General features: G+C 31.6%; 1 protein-coding gene across 2 annotated transcripts in view; it reads left to right on the top strand.

Moving 5' to 3' along the window:
- TRMT11 (tRNA methyltransferase 11 homolog) overlaps nucleotides 1–15,465 on the top strand; it is a 63,122-nt gene that overhangs the window by 27,993 nt on the left and 19,664 nt on the right. For both annotated transcript variants that reach the window (XR_004233618.1, XM_031964311.1), the window contains exons 7-11: nucleotides 1,276–1,432; nucleotides 6,485–6,565; nucleotides 8,905–9,069; nucleotides 10,642–10,714; nucleotides 10,865–10,996. Coding sequence is in view for 1 of the 2 variants with exons in the window: in XM_031964311.1 (XP_031820171.1) it covers nucleotides 1,276–1,432; nucleotides 6,485–6,565; nucleotides 8,905–9,069; nucleotides 10,642–10,714; nucleotides 10,865–10,996 (608 nt within the window). In the remaining variant the exon portion in view is untranslated. The remainder of the gene's footprint in view (nucleotides 1–1,275; nucleotides 1,433–6,484; nucleotides 6,566–8,904; nucleotides 9,070–10,641; nucleotides 10,715–10,864; nucleotides 10,997–15,465) is intronic.

Raw genomic sequence — 15,465 nt, 5'->3', positions numbered from 1 at the left:
CAGCCCACTCTATTTTTGAGCAACTTTTATTATTTAATAGTATTTTACTTTTTCCAGTTACATGTAAAGATAATTTTCAAAATTCATATTTTGAAATATTTTGAGTTCGAAATTTTTCTCCCTTCTTTCCTCTTCCCTTCCCCAAGATGGCAAGCAACTCTCCTCCCCCCTCCTCAAGACAGCAGTCAGTCTGATATATTTTTTGAGTCATGTAAAACATTTCCTCATTAGTTATGTTGTGAAAGAAAAAACAGGAGAAAAGGAAAAAAAAAAAAAAAAAAAAAAAAAAACAAGGGGGAAAAACTTTCCCAAATGAAAATATGCTTCACTCTGCATTTAGACTCCATCAATTCTTTTTCTGGATGTAAATAACATTTTCCATCATGAGTCTTTTAGAATTGTCTTGGATCATGATATTACTGAGAAAAACTAAGTCAATTACAATTTATCTTGACATAATTTTGTTATTACTGTGTTCTGCTTACTTCATTCAGCATCAATTCATGCTAGTCTTTCCAGGCCTTTTTTTTTTTTCTTTTAAATCTGCCTGCTCAGCATTTCTTATAGCACAATAGTATTCAATTACATTCAATACTACAGCTTATTCATTAATTTTCCAGTTGATGGGTATACCCCCAATTTCCAATTTTTTTCTACTATAGAAATAGTGAACAGCTTTTATTTTTAAGACATTTTTCCTAGCATCAAACCTAAATTTGCTTCTTTACAATGTCTGTTCATTGCTCCTATCTTTGGTCTCTGGAACCATATAACAAAAACCTAATCACTTTTCTACAGGCCAGCCCTTCAAGTACTTGAAAATTGCCATTATATCCTACTGATTCTTTTCTTCTTGTGGCTAAACATTGCCAGTTTCTTTAATTAACCTTATATGACATGCTTCAAGGCCTCTTAACCATCTTCTCAAGATGTACTACTCAAGTACTTTTGTACTACTCAAGATCCCAGGGCACAGTACAAAAGTACTAAAACTTCTTTATTCATGGAAGCTATTCTTCTTTTAATGTAGTCCAAGACTGTATTTTTTGCCTGTCAATCAAAATGTTAACTCATATGGAGCTAGCCATCCATTATAACCCCTAAATCTTTTTCAGTAAATGACTGTTTAACTATATCTTCCCCATCTTGTATTTAGGAAATTCATTTTTTTGATTACTAGTCAAGATGTTTTTCAGGAGGAATGTACCAAAGTTGTCTTATCTTAAGCAGCCCTTTACTGGTCTTCATATTAATTTAAAATTTTTTTTGACACAGATTGCAGATGGACAGAGGGAGCTTATTGAGTCATACAGTGTAAAAAAGAGACATTTTATTGGAAACACAAGCATGGACGCTGGCTTATCATTCATCATGGCTAATCATGGGAAAGTGAAAGAAAATGACATTGTCTTTGATCCATTTGTTGGAACAGGTATTTTTCTTATTTTAGAAAACATTATCAAAGATGTTCTTTTACATGAGACAAAGTTAAATTTTTTTAAAAAGTCGAACTCTTACATATTTTCATTTTACATTTAAATGGAAACATATGAAAAATGAAGACCACAAAAAAAAGGAAATTGAAGTCCAATATTTAAAATAATAATTTCTTAAAAAGGAAAGATAGACTGTTTTCATCTTTATTAATCCTTTGTAATGCTGGGTAAACCACTAGGGGGAGCTTTTAGCTCATAAATTGTAATGCAAAAATTAAATTTGAAAGACCAGAATGAATTGAAACATGATAATCTTCAGGACTTCAAGGAATCTATTTCAGAAAGAAAGATTTACATGCTCTGCTCAGACAACTAATTATAATTATTTCAGAAAGAGATAATCAACTGATTAGTTTAAATAATAGATATGGGTTACTTTTTAGTTAGCAAAAAAGTAAACTATAAAGATGGAGAATGGTGGAATATAATTTGAAGAAAAGACTATGAACACAATGCCATATACCCATTTATTATGGAATTGGGACCCCCTGATCATTTTCATAATGGCTAGAAATTTCATCATCATAAGTTCTATAAGGATTGCAGTAATGAGAAAAAGATACCAGGATGCTACTAACGAAAATTCCATATATCAATTTATCATTATTATAACCCTTTTAGAGTTCTTTGAAATGAAATTTCTGGGCATTCTAATGGCACTGCTGTCATGTAAATAGTATGTGTCAGAATTACAACTTAAATCCAGGGCTCTGTACTTTTAGTAAGCTAAAGCTTTTTAGATAAGTTGCCATTTGGTATATTGAATAAAATGATATAAAGAACTAGCAATATATAATTATTTTATGTATTTGTATTAATGAACTAGCCCATTAATTCATATATTTCTCACTCAATTACTAAATCTCCGTCTCATTTATTCCTTATACAGGTAATATATTTCCACCCTGGTGCTTATACATTTTTTTCTTACCCTCATAACCCCATATCTTTCCTTTCTGATAGTTAACCTCATCAATATTTAGTCTCTGTCTTGGGAATTTTACGATACTTTGTGGAGTGGGAGGAATTCTTGGGTAGCTCAGGCACATAGAATCATTTTTTTTTTCAAGTCTTCTTAGCTTAGTTTTTTATATTAAACCAGACAGACATAGGGAAAAGCCCAATTCTTCCAGGCATTATTGTGAAAAGTCCTTTATGTTGGCTCTACAGGTTAAACAGATGAACAAGAAACTAGTTTGTCTAACAATAGAGAAATTACTTGGTCACAAACTTTTACTATTGTAGATGAGAGTTGACTTGGGTATTGAAATTATTTTGAGGGGTGAAGACAGATAGAAAAAACCTCTTGGCTATTTTACCAATCATTCTTCAGACTTAATAGAGGAAGGTGAGAGGAACAATTAAACCAGTGGTTGATGCATAGATTAGTTTTACATAATAGGCTTAGTTTTAGAATTTTAATTTATTTCAATTCAGTGATAATAGAGTTTGTTTCATTTTTCTGTGGAAACAATTCTTAAGCATAACCTATTTGTTACTGAGTTTATTGCCTTCTTAAAGATGGCAGTAGGGACTGGAAAAATGAAATAGTTCTGCTTCTGAAGTCACATTTTCCTCAAAGTTAGATTATAGATTTGGCATTATTCCTTCCTGCCCTCACTGCCCTACCTCTTCTAGTTGTGGCTCTTTTTTTCTTTGACATTTATTTTGTTTCCAACATCTATATTAAAAATGCTTATTTATAGAAAAGCAGACTTGAAATGAATTTGGTTTTCTAAAGGCCTAGCATCTTGCTATGTTTTTCTCAAGGTTATAGTAAGTTAAAAAGCATCTAGGAAACTGAAAGGAGAGAGATTTAATCTTTTTCATTTGAATAACTTTCCTTGTTCTTTTAGACAATCTGCTACTGTTTTCTAGAATAACATTATGAGCTGTGTAGAAAAACACTTTTCCTCTGCATTTCAGTAACCATATTTTTTAGGGTTTAAAAAACATTCATATTACTAAAGAATGAAATAATGACTTATAATAACTATTAACAGGAAGTATGATTGTTCTAATATCCCAAGTAGAAAACAAAATTTATTGAAAGATTAATCACAGTAAAGTATTTTTAATACCTGCTCTGTGCTTAGTGAGAGTAAATTTTTACAAATATTTTCTTGATTTTTTTTATTGTTTGTGAATTGTTATAAGTATAGATTTGAAAATGATTTATAGCACTTTCAGTGACTAACAGTAACTTTCAGTAACTAAGAATATTATTTATATTCTTATCCTTTTTATTAAATAGACATCTTAAATATAAAAACTAAATTAAATGTAATAAAAACTAAATATTAATTAAATCAAATAATATTTGCTTTGACTCAATGTTAGTCAAGATCTTTCAAGTAAATAGAGTTCTGAACCTGGAGTCACAAAGATTTGAGTTGAAATTTGATCTCATGAATTTAAATAGCTGTATGATCCTAAGCAGTTTCCTCACATGTAAAGTGGAGCTAAAAAATAGCACCTTTCTCCCTAGGATTGTTGTGAGGAAAAAACTGAGATAATATTAGTAAAGTGCTTAACAAATCTTAAGCTTTCATTATTATTATTAACTGGTAACAGATGCCACATGCAATATAAGGTTATAATGAACACATTTATTGTGCATCCAATTTCCATTGAAGTATAATTTAACATTTTTATGGTTAATTCCCAGAAGCTTGCCTAGGATTATTTAGAACTATAGTGAGTCTTCCTTTCACTAAAATGCAGTAGAAGGTAAGGTAAAGAAATAAATATTTCACTTTAGAAAACCCTCAAATTCTCTATTTGCACCTAGAATTACATTGCAAAAGTCACATGCTACAATTACACTAACAGGGATCACTGTTGTGAAGTCATGATAGTTTAACTGTCAGTTGCTCCTTTTTGAAAAAATGTATTTTTTAAGGTTGGGCAATGACTGCTAAACCAGATTCTCTTGGTTCTTTCCTCTCTATTCAGGATAAGATGCATAGCACACAGAAGGGTAAAATTTTATTTTAAATTCTTGTAAACTTGACATCTTCAATTGATCTTGTCCCATTTCCTAGTTGCTGTTAAATGGAATTGGAATTAAAATTCCAAGTTTGTTATCATTCTAACTGGCCTCCCTACATTGTAAATTCTATGAAGAAAAGATGACTTTTCACTAAAAGATTGAAAAATGTAGGTATTTATTGAGGGCTAACTGGTCCAGTTGGGTAGTCCAATTTGTTATGATTGATATATCTAAATCTTCAGAAATGGAAAACTTTTATTATCAATTGTAACCAGTCTATACTTGGGTAGCACATTTAGTAGTGTTTTGTTAATTAAAATTCTCCATACAAGATATTACCTTTGTCTGAAAATGTTACTGTCAAATAATGTGAAGCTAAAACACTCCAGGCTCTGCAAGGAGAGCAAAAAGCAGATGAGTTTTGTCATGTCTTCCTGATGTTGAAATCTTCAGTTCTGGAATACCTCAATGTAATGCAATCTCAGTGGCCTACTACCAGTGATTGTTCAATGACTACATCAGTGAGATTAGTTCTTTTTGCAAAGAAGTTTAAAATGTAGAAAGAAACAACCAAACTGATTATTCATCTCCTTATATATACCAATATACTTGGCAGTATATTGTACTATGAAATATGTCTGGTCTTCTCAAAACTCATTGTACCCAAGTGGATGAGGTTGTATTTAAGAAAGTACTGGAAAGTTTTTCTTTTTCCCTTGACAACTAGTTCTCCTGGGTCCTCCGTGTCCTTGGGCAGAATTATAGTAATTCAAGTCATAATGGGAATATTACAAGTCATCCAGCACGGCACATTTTATACTCACATTTCATAAAGATTACTTTGACTGTTCTTTAATTGTGACTAACTTAAACAGGGCTTTGTCCCCTTATCTTCACTTAAATTCTTTTTTCCCCCCACAATGAATAGATTTTGGATTTAACTTTCAGATTGTTTTTGGCATTTCTTTTCTCTTCATCCTTTACTTTCAGGGCTCATAGTGGTAATATTGTTTATTTTTAAAAATATCTTTATATGAACCCTTTAATACTTTATTCTAAATGGTGTTTAAAGGACATTGTTTTATATATTTGTGTGTGTATACATAAATACACACACACACGCACATATATATATGTAAACACACAATACAGGTGAAAAGTTTTTGACTCTAGAAAGTAATTGACTCTTTAAAAGTAGTATCCATTTTATCTTGAGAGATCATATTTGGAAGGCTCTGGGACTGAAGAATCATAGCTTTTTTTTTTTTTTTTTTCCAAGTCAGTGTATATTTTATACCCTAAATCATAAGTTATGTCTGTCAAATTGTAGATAGGCCAGGCAAATGTGTAGTTTGACAGATTGTCCTTCTTTGCTCTGTGACATAAATAAGGTTGCAGATTATTTATTGTTTATTTTTAAAAAATTTTTATGTTGATATTTAACTTTGAAAAATGGAGTTATTTTAAAATTTGAAGGAAAATGACATAATGATCTACTTGAGAAGCTATAACTTGTGCTAACATGTTTCCTTTTGTTTTGGTAGGGCCTGGCACGTGAGTGGCATAAATTCTGCCCTCTGATATTTATTTATAGTTTTGTGACTTCATTCCAAATGTCAGAAGTTAGTCCTTTTGTATGTGGGGGAAAGATGCCAACTGTGGTTGTGTAGCAAACCCTATGAGCTAATTTTTCAGAAATGAGCAGGATATGTCTGTAGGGGCCCCTTTGAATAGAATGGAAATACTAAAAAATTGTTGAAGAAGTAATTGCATATCAGTAATACTTTTTATTGGTGATAAGAACGCACTAATTTACTCCCTATTTTCTAATGAATTTAAATTAATTTAGTAGCAAGGATGAATAAATCCAGTATACCTTTCATACAGCTATATTTTAAGACTGTCTGGAACTTATTAAGTGAAGAGGAGGAAGGGGAGGAATAAGTAGCTTTCTTCTTAATTGGTCATGTGCTGTTATGATCTCTTTAATTTTCAGGCGGCCTCTTGATACCCTCTGCTCATTTTGGGGCCTATGTATGTGGAACGGACATAGATTATAATACAGTTCATGGATTGGGTAAGTTACAGTTCCAAATAATTTAATACATATTGCTATTACATTAAGATTTTCTTTTTATGGATAATAAAATTTTAAAGAAATTTCTTGATATTATTTTGTGATATAGTCATATTTAGATTCCTTATGCCAAAGTAGGTGACAGGTACTCCAAGACAAAACAAAACAACACAGTTTTTTCTTTCTCTTCCCTTCTCTTTCCCAGACTCCCTGATTTTTTCTTTCAAATTCACATGAAAAGGATGACATATATGAATAAATATCATAATAATAGCCCATTTTTCCTGTGACCTTCATAGATTTCCTTTACTTGAAAGATTGGAGGTTGTATTATAAATCTTGCTATGTCACATTTAGTACTAATTAGTCAAAACTTGGCAGCTATAATTAAAGCATTTTGTATGGTGAAACCAAACTTGCTCTATGAAGGTACTAAGTGTAGAACTAGCCTTAAGGAATTGTTCATTATGGTAAACTTGACAGAATGAATTGTAGCACTATTTTATCTTTTGTTTTGTTTTATATCCTCAACAATTTGCAAGGTGAAGCAAGTCATTCCATGAACTGCTGCCTGGGAAGGAGGTATTCTTTGTGATTCACTTTATTATATGAAAAAATAGGAGCATTATAGAAAATAATAGCTAATTAGTCTAATGTATAATGTATGGTATGAGATACTCTCATGCTACATTTTTTTTTGTTAAAGCAAGCCAGAACTAAATGTCTCTACTTGATAACTTGTCTTTTTTTCTTTATTAAATAGAATAGATTTTTGTAATATTTACAATAAACAAATGAAGCTTCTTAAGTTACTTTCATATTAGTGTATATGTATGTTTAGATGTATATTTGTTTCTGATGTTTATGTTACTTATATAAAATATGTAATCATAAGAAAAATTTAGGATAAAATATCACTGACTATAGACTTGGTTAAAAACAGTATATCTATTGTCCGAAGATCAATCTTACTAAGTTTAGAGAGGCTTATTACCAGGTTATTCTTACAGTTATGAGTTTTTTGACTACAACAAGGCATTTTAATTTTAATTTATTTTTTCAATCTATAATAATAAGTGTTAGTTTCCTCTTCTTCCTCACTTTCTCCTCTCACACTGGAAAAAAAAGGAAAAAAAAAAAAGAAAATCTCTTAACAAATATGCATAATTAAGCAAATGGATTCCTGCACTGGTCATTTCATGAAATAGATATTTATTCTGCATCTTAAGTTCCTCAGATTTTTGTCATGAGATGGTAGTGCTGTTCATTAGTGATCATTTGGAATTGTGGTTGGTCATTCCATTGATCAGAGGTATTAAGTTTTTCAAATTGTCTTAATAATATTATTATTTATCTTCTGGTTCTGTTCACCTCATTCTGTATCAGTTCATATAAGTCCTTTTAAGCTTCTTTGATATATCTCATTTTTCCTAATGGCACAATAGTATTCTGTTATCTTCATATACTTTAATTTGTTCAATCGTTCCTGAGTTGATAGGTATCCCCTTGGTTTTCACTTCTTTGCTACTACAAAAAGAGCCCACAGAAAGTCTTGAAGACTGACTACTATGTCACAGTAATCATTATTGATGGAGAGGTTATCCACGCTAATGAAAGTGTAGATTCTTAAAGTACTGAAATAAAATACTCAAGTGAATTATCTTCTGATTCTTTCATATAGTAATATAGTAGGTAAATTTCCTTTAGGGAGATTATCCCAAAATTTTTTATACTAAAAAATTATATTATATCTTTGTTTTATAGTATACTGTGTTACAGGTTAGAATTCATTTTAAAGATTGGTCTATTTGATCCTTTATCAGAGGTGATTTTGTTTTTGATCTGAAAAGCATCAAAGAAAACAGTTTGCATGAAAATAGATCCTGTATGTTATTGCTTAAGGATACAACCATTGTTAGAGCCCAGTGTACAATGGCTCCTATGATTCTGAAATAGTTTCATAATAGGTTGAGTGAAAGTAACTGTTTATATATATTTACCATGTTTAACATATATTGGATTGCTTGCCATCTAGGAGAGGGGGTGGGGGAAAAGTGGGGGAAAATTGAAACACAAGATTTTGCAAGGGTTAATGTTGAAAAATTATCCATTTTATATGTTTTGAAAATTAAAAAAGCTTTAATCAAAAAAACCCCAAAATATCTTTATTTGGATAAATAAAATGAAAATAAAATTATCATTAGCTTTTCTTTTTTTGAGGAACAGAGAATTAAAAATGCTGCTATATGAAATACATGATTAGAAATAAGAATAATTTGGCTAATATTGATATGTTATACATGATATTCTTTCTCTTTCCCATTCTCTTTACCCATTAGGAAAGGCTAGTAGGAAAAATCAGAAATGGAGAGGTCCAGATGAAAATATTAAGGCAAATCTTCGTCAGTATGGCTTAGAGAAATATTACCTTGATGTCCTCATTGCAGATGCATCTAAGCCTTCCTGGAGGAAGGGATTGTTTTTTGATGCAATTATCACTGATCGTAAGTATATTTCTATAACAATGGGTATGAGAATTCTGAGAATAGCTTTGTGTAATGGAGAAAAATTTTGCCGGGGTATACAACTTATCAGTGATATTTCTTTCACCAAGCTTTTTCATTTAGTAATAAGAGAGAAAAATATGGAAGTAGCACAAGTAGTTGATTGAAGAATATTACAGAATTTAACAGCATGATTCATGGTTAAGTTTCTAATTTCTTAATTTCCTTTAGCCTAATTTCTTTTTGGTTCTAGATAAGTACATATGCACTTATTTTCATGGTTAGGATAATTCAGTTATCTTCAGAAAAAAAAAAAAAAACTAGTGGCAAGATATTTAGTTCATTTACAATTATAATTTGAGATTTTTAATAAGACAATGTGCAAATATTTCATGTTTGTTAGTAGTTTCTGTAGCACTTATAAGTACCTGAAGAAAGATTATGGGATGCTATATACAGTTAGAGGAAAATTGAATTCCCATAAATCTGGAATAATTTAATGATACTACTGTTGGTAATGATAATAATCCTAGGCAGAGGGAGAAGGATACAGGGGGAAATATAGATTTTTGTGAAAACAAATATAGCAATAAAAATATTATGTTAAGAACAAGAAAAGAAATAAATCAAATGAGAAAAAAATCCCTAAAGGGAATGATGTAAGAGAATAAATACTTGCAAGATTAAAAAAAAAAATACTCATTTTATCTGACATTTAACTGTTTTGAGGAACTTTTGCTGGTCCTTTTTGTTGTTCATGTTTTCCTACTCCTTAAATTGCCTTGTATTTACTTACTATTTATATGTGGTATCCTCCTTTTGTATACAAGTTTCTTGAAGGTGAAGAATTTTTTTGTTTTGTTTTGTTTTTGTCTTTGTATTATTAGTACATAGCAGAGTGCTTAGAATATAGAAGAACATAATGTTTATTGTTGTTATAAAGCAGTTTACCTCTTTTCTTCTTTGTTCTTCACAACAATTCTGTGAAGTTGTTTGGGCTTATGTTATTAGCTATTTTATAGATGAGGAAAGAGTGACTCAGTGAATTTAGGTGATTTTCCCAAGAATATCTAATAAATAGCAGAATCAGGAAAAGAACCCACCTCTCCTAATTTTAAATTCAGTTTCTTTCCATTATACCATAGATGCTGATGCATGTTTTTCCTTTCAACCCTTTCTTTCCTTAGTCTCTTTCCTGAATTTTAATCCTCCATCAGCCACTGCTTAGTGTGGACATCTTGAACTGCCTAATCTATAAATATTATAAATAATAACTAGCATTTATATAATAGCCAACATTTATGTGGTTTGAGTTTGCAAAGTCTGTTTGTTAAAAAATGTTATCTCATTTGGTCTTCATCACAATCCCTTGATATAAGAGGGAAGAAAATAAGCATTTATTAAATATCAGCTATGTGCCAGGCACTACATTAGGCATTTTATAGTTATTTCATTTGATTCTCACAACAAGAGTGTAGAAAAATTGCCCAACTATTATTTCAATGTAGGTATATTTTTTGAAGTTATAAGGACGAATTTTGGTAGTGAATGTTACCTGTGTTTTCTGCTTAGCTCCCTATGGTATCAGAGAATCTACTAGAAAAACGGGTTCACAGAAAGAAATACCAAAAGGGATAGAAAAGTGGTAAGTAAACTTTAAGTAACTATGTATTTGTTCAAATTTAAGTTTTTCCAATTTTGGGATGATTGTTGCTTTTCTTTATTAAATTTTATCTTTAAAAAAAAAACTTCACAGTGTTTCACTAAGCGTATTCTTGTGGTATTTTTTGTTTAGCCCAGAAAGCCACATCCCTGTTTCCTTCAACTATCATCTGAGTGATATGTTTGTAGATCTTCTAAATTTTGCTGCAGAAACTCTTGTTCTTGGTGGAAGATTAGTCTATTGGCTGCCAGTGTATACACCAGAGTATGTATCCTTTGGAGAATTTTATCTTTTTATTCCCTTTGTAGTATATCTGTGTTCCCCGTATAACTTGTATTATTGATTTTTTTTTTCTTAATTTTAGTTGTGTCTGGAGTAGGAATCTTGGTATTTCAACTGGAGTGAAAGTCTTTAGTTTCTATACACAGCACAATCTTGTTTATTTGGCCCTTGTCTCTCTAGCTCTTTGGTTTATTTAGACTTGATAAATATTTGTTGAATGAATGCTTTGTTATGCAAAGCTTAGCAGCATGTGAAAACACTGTAGCTACTTTCTTAATTTTTGGTTTCTTAGACTTTTATTTTTGGATCCTGCATATCTAATCAATTTGTGCAACTGTACAATTGTATAAATTGTACAATCATTGTTCTGACTATAGACTATATCCCCAAATAGGTCTTTTTGAAAAGAAAAAAAAATTGAAAAGTAATTACACAAACACAAGAATTGATGAGATCACTAAGTCAGAAATTATAGAGAGCAAAGAGAAAAGTCTAGAGCTTTAAGATATGCATACAGAATTGACTTATTAATTACTTATTAGGATAAAGTTTGTTATTTTTTCTAAAAACAAGATTCTAGAGCATAAAACAAAGTACTATGGTGATGTAAAGGTACAAAGCAGGGAAATTTAGGTTGCTAGACCTTGCTGTTAGGCTGAGCATTGTTGGGGAAGGTCACATTGCTCTCTCCTTGTAAACCCATAGCCTATACTCTTAAGATTTTTTTTTCTTGGTATTCCTGTTATCATGTAATATTCCATTATACTTAGGAAACTCTAAACTAAAAGTTATGACTATTTATTTCTTTTTTCTGACACTTGTCAAATTGTATTTTAATTTCTACACTAGGCTCAAATTTGATATTTGAAAGCAATCATTTTAACAAGTTAAGTAATCAACAAGAATTTATAGAACTTCAGAAAGTGAAAAATCTTAGAATACGCCAACTTCATATTTGAAAGCAGTTATTTTAAGTATTTGACGAGCATTTATAAGGCCACCATTGTATGCTAGGTACTGTGTTCCGTTTTCAGGCTACAAAGATGGAAGTGAAATCTGCCTTCTGATAGCTCACATTGTAGGGGAGACAATATGTACATTGATAGACATATAGACATATACAAGATAGATAAAGTGTAGATAACTTATAAGAGGAGGCACTAGAGGGTTCTTAAATAGCCTTCTATAAAAAGTGGAGCTTGATCTGAGTTTTGAAGGCAGTTAGGAAGGGAGGGCAATAATGTATAGGAAGACTAGAAAGATAAAAGGAACCAGATTGTGAAGAGCTTTAAATGCCAAACAGGAGTTTGTATTTTTCCTTTAGGTAACAATGAGCATTGGAGTTTCTTGAGTAGGGGACATGGTTAGACCTGGACCTTAGAAAAAAATCACTTTGGCAGCTATGTGTTGGATGGATTGGAGTGGGGTAGGCCAACATGGAGGCTATCGTTTTATTCAATCCAAAAGTGATGAGGACCTGAGCTGGAGTGGTAGTAGTCTGAGTGGAGAGAAAAAAATGTACGTGAGAAATGTGGAGATAGGAGTGACAAGATTAGGCACCTGTTTATATGTGGAGTAAATGAGAGTGAAGAGTCAAGGATGACACTGAAATGCAGACCTGGTGACTAGAAAGATGGTGCATTAACAACAATATGAGCACCAGCCCTGAGGTAAGGAGGACCTGAGTACAAATCTGACATCAGATGCTTAACACTTCCTGGCTGTGTGACCCAGGGCAAGTCACTTAACTCCAATTGCCTCAGCAAAACAACAACAATAACAAACAATAACAAACAATAATGCGGAAAATTTTAAGAGGTAATAAGTACTCTTGAATATGGTGAGTTTGAAATTCCTCTCATATATCCAGTACAAAATGTTCAATGGGTTGTTGCTGATATGTTACTGGCACTCATGAGAGAGATAAGAGTTCAGTGAATGGATCTTGTAATTTTCAAAATAAAGATGATATTTGAACTTGTCAGAGCTGATGAAATCCTTAAGTCAGAAGATATTGAGAGCAAAGAGAAATCCCAGGACAGAGTGTGTTCTCCAGGAGGAGAGGGTAGTCCACAGTGTCAGGTGTTGCAGAGATGTAAAAAGAATGAGGGTTGAGAATAGAACATTAGATTTGACAATCAAAATATCATCAGTAACTTGGGAAAGAAAAATTTCATTGAATGCTGAAGTCAGATGCCAGATTAAAGAGGATTTAGAAGAGTGTGAGAGGAGAGGAAGTCGAGATACATTGTAGATGTTTTTTTTCTAAGACTTTAGTTAAAAAAGGGAAATGGCTAATAGAGACAATAGAGACTAATTCATATTTATTTATCTGTATATACATACATATACACACATTTTATATATAAATATAATATATATATATATATTTTTTTTTAACAGTAATTGAGGGTTCTTGTTTTTTAAGGATGCATGTTAGGAATTCCTTAGATGGAGAGAAAATAGATTTCAGTTAATTTTTTTAAAAAGAGAGATGAGGGGAGTGCTACAGATGCAAAATGATGCATGTACTTTCAGATGAAGTCATCACATTAATTTTACTTAACTGTTTTACCTTGTTGCATGGAATCTCTTGTGAAATGGGAGTAATCTGTAAATATTTGTAACGTAAAAACAAAATGCATCATTTCCGAAGCAATTTCACATGAAAAGTCTAGACATGCTTGTCTATTCAGCGCCACACACGTTTGAGTGACTATGGTGTACAAGATTCTGTGTAGCTTTAGTGAATCCAAAAGCAACAACAACAAAATTTCCTCATTATCAAGGAGCTTACATGCAGAGATCAGAGATATTTGGTACTTCTTTGCTACTGTTGGTGTTCTTTACTTCCCGCTCTTTGGGGTCACTTCCTTTCCATTGGAAAGGTTTCTGGGTAGCCAATGAAGACTAATTAAAACATTGACTCTTGGGCATTTTTCATTTTATTTTGTATCAGAGATATAATTTCTTATTTAACCAAAGCCTGCTTGTCAATTATTGTACAAAGATACCAATCAGAAATGCTCTGGTTGAGTTTTTCAGCTGATATTCTCACTATGGTTGGTAATTTTATGAGTGTATTAAATCTTTTTGAAGAAAAAAAAAAGATAAAGGGGCAGCTAGGTGGCTCAGTGGATAGAGCACCATCCCCGAAGTCAGGAAGACCTGAGTTTAAATCTGTACTCAGATACAGCATTTCCTACTGTGTGACCCTGGGTAAGTCACTTAACCCCAATTGCTTCAGAAAAAAAAAAGGGTAAAACTGAGAAAGGAGTTTTATTTGTGAAAGTTAAGTACTTTATCACTGGCACAGATTTAGTTATACTCGAATGGATTTGTCATCTTGCTGATATGTGTTTTCCCTCTAACAATTTGAACTACAACACATTAATGCCTTTTTATCCTGTTCAACTTTTATCCATATTCTTCCATGATTTTTGTGCCTGGAGTTCTCCCAGTGTTGTAGGGGTTTTCCTTCTTTTTATAAATAATCATAATTGGTAGAATCATATGTATGTTAATGATTAGAGGTAATAAAATATTTGAATAAGTAATGATGATCATCTTTCATCATTATCCACAAGGACCAAAGAAGTTTATTTTTTTCAAATTTAACTAGAAGTAATTGTTATTTTAGAATTCTTGTAATTCTTTTGCTGAGTTTGTATACGATAATAATGATCTATATTTATATAGTGCTATAATATTTTTAAAGTGCCTTTCTCACAATAATCCATTGCGAGGCAGGTACATAAGTATTATTTTCTGTTTTACACATATAGAGACACTGAGGTTCTGAAAGGATAAACTCATTTGCCTGTAATTATATAGCTAGTAAGTGTGTAGCAGAGGGAGTAGAAGGGAATCAACCTTAGCCCTTTTGACCTCATGTCCACTGCCCATCTTGCAGTGCCATCTATTATACCTCTCATAATCATGATCATAAACAAGGTTTTAAAGAGCAGTGGCATGGAGTCTGCTTTACTTGGACTAGTAGAAAAGTCCATTACATATTAGAAGCAACATGCATTGAAATTAATGAATTTTTTTAGAGTGGATTAGATTATTGAAAGTTATTTTTGCCAACTTCTGATATCATGGTTAATGAGACTACAGATTTCCTTGTCCAGACTGATCTTATTATTCTGAGTGTATATGTGGGTAGTTAATAGGCAACACAAAAGGAGTCGAGACAAAAATCTTTTTGGGGGGTCTGCTGATTTCTGAAATGACAGGTGGGTTTGTACATATGCCATCTGTCAGAGAAGGAGTTTATTGGCACATATGTATATGGAAGTGTTTTCCTTCTGGCATAGGCAACCTGAGTTTTAAAAGGGAATTAAATTTTTTTTTCTATAGTTTTTAATCCCTATAGTCTTTTTTCTATAGAGATAAATTTTAGTAGTAAATATATGAATCTGCATTTCTCTAATTGATTTTCTAGCATT

This window comes from Sarcophilus harrisii, chromosome 4, assembly GCF_902635505.1.
Source record: "Sarcophilus harrisii chromosome 4, mSarHar1.11, whole genome shotgun sequence".
Lineage (NCBI taxonomy): Eukaryota > Metazoa > Chordata > Mammalia > Dasyuromorphia > Dasyuridae > Sarcophilus > Sarcophilus harrisii.
Note: the sequence above shows the minus strand (reverse complement) of the source record. Positions and strands in the feature narration are given on the sequence as shown.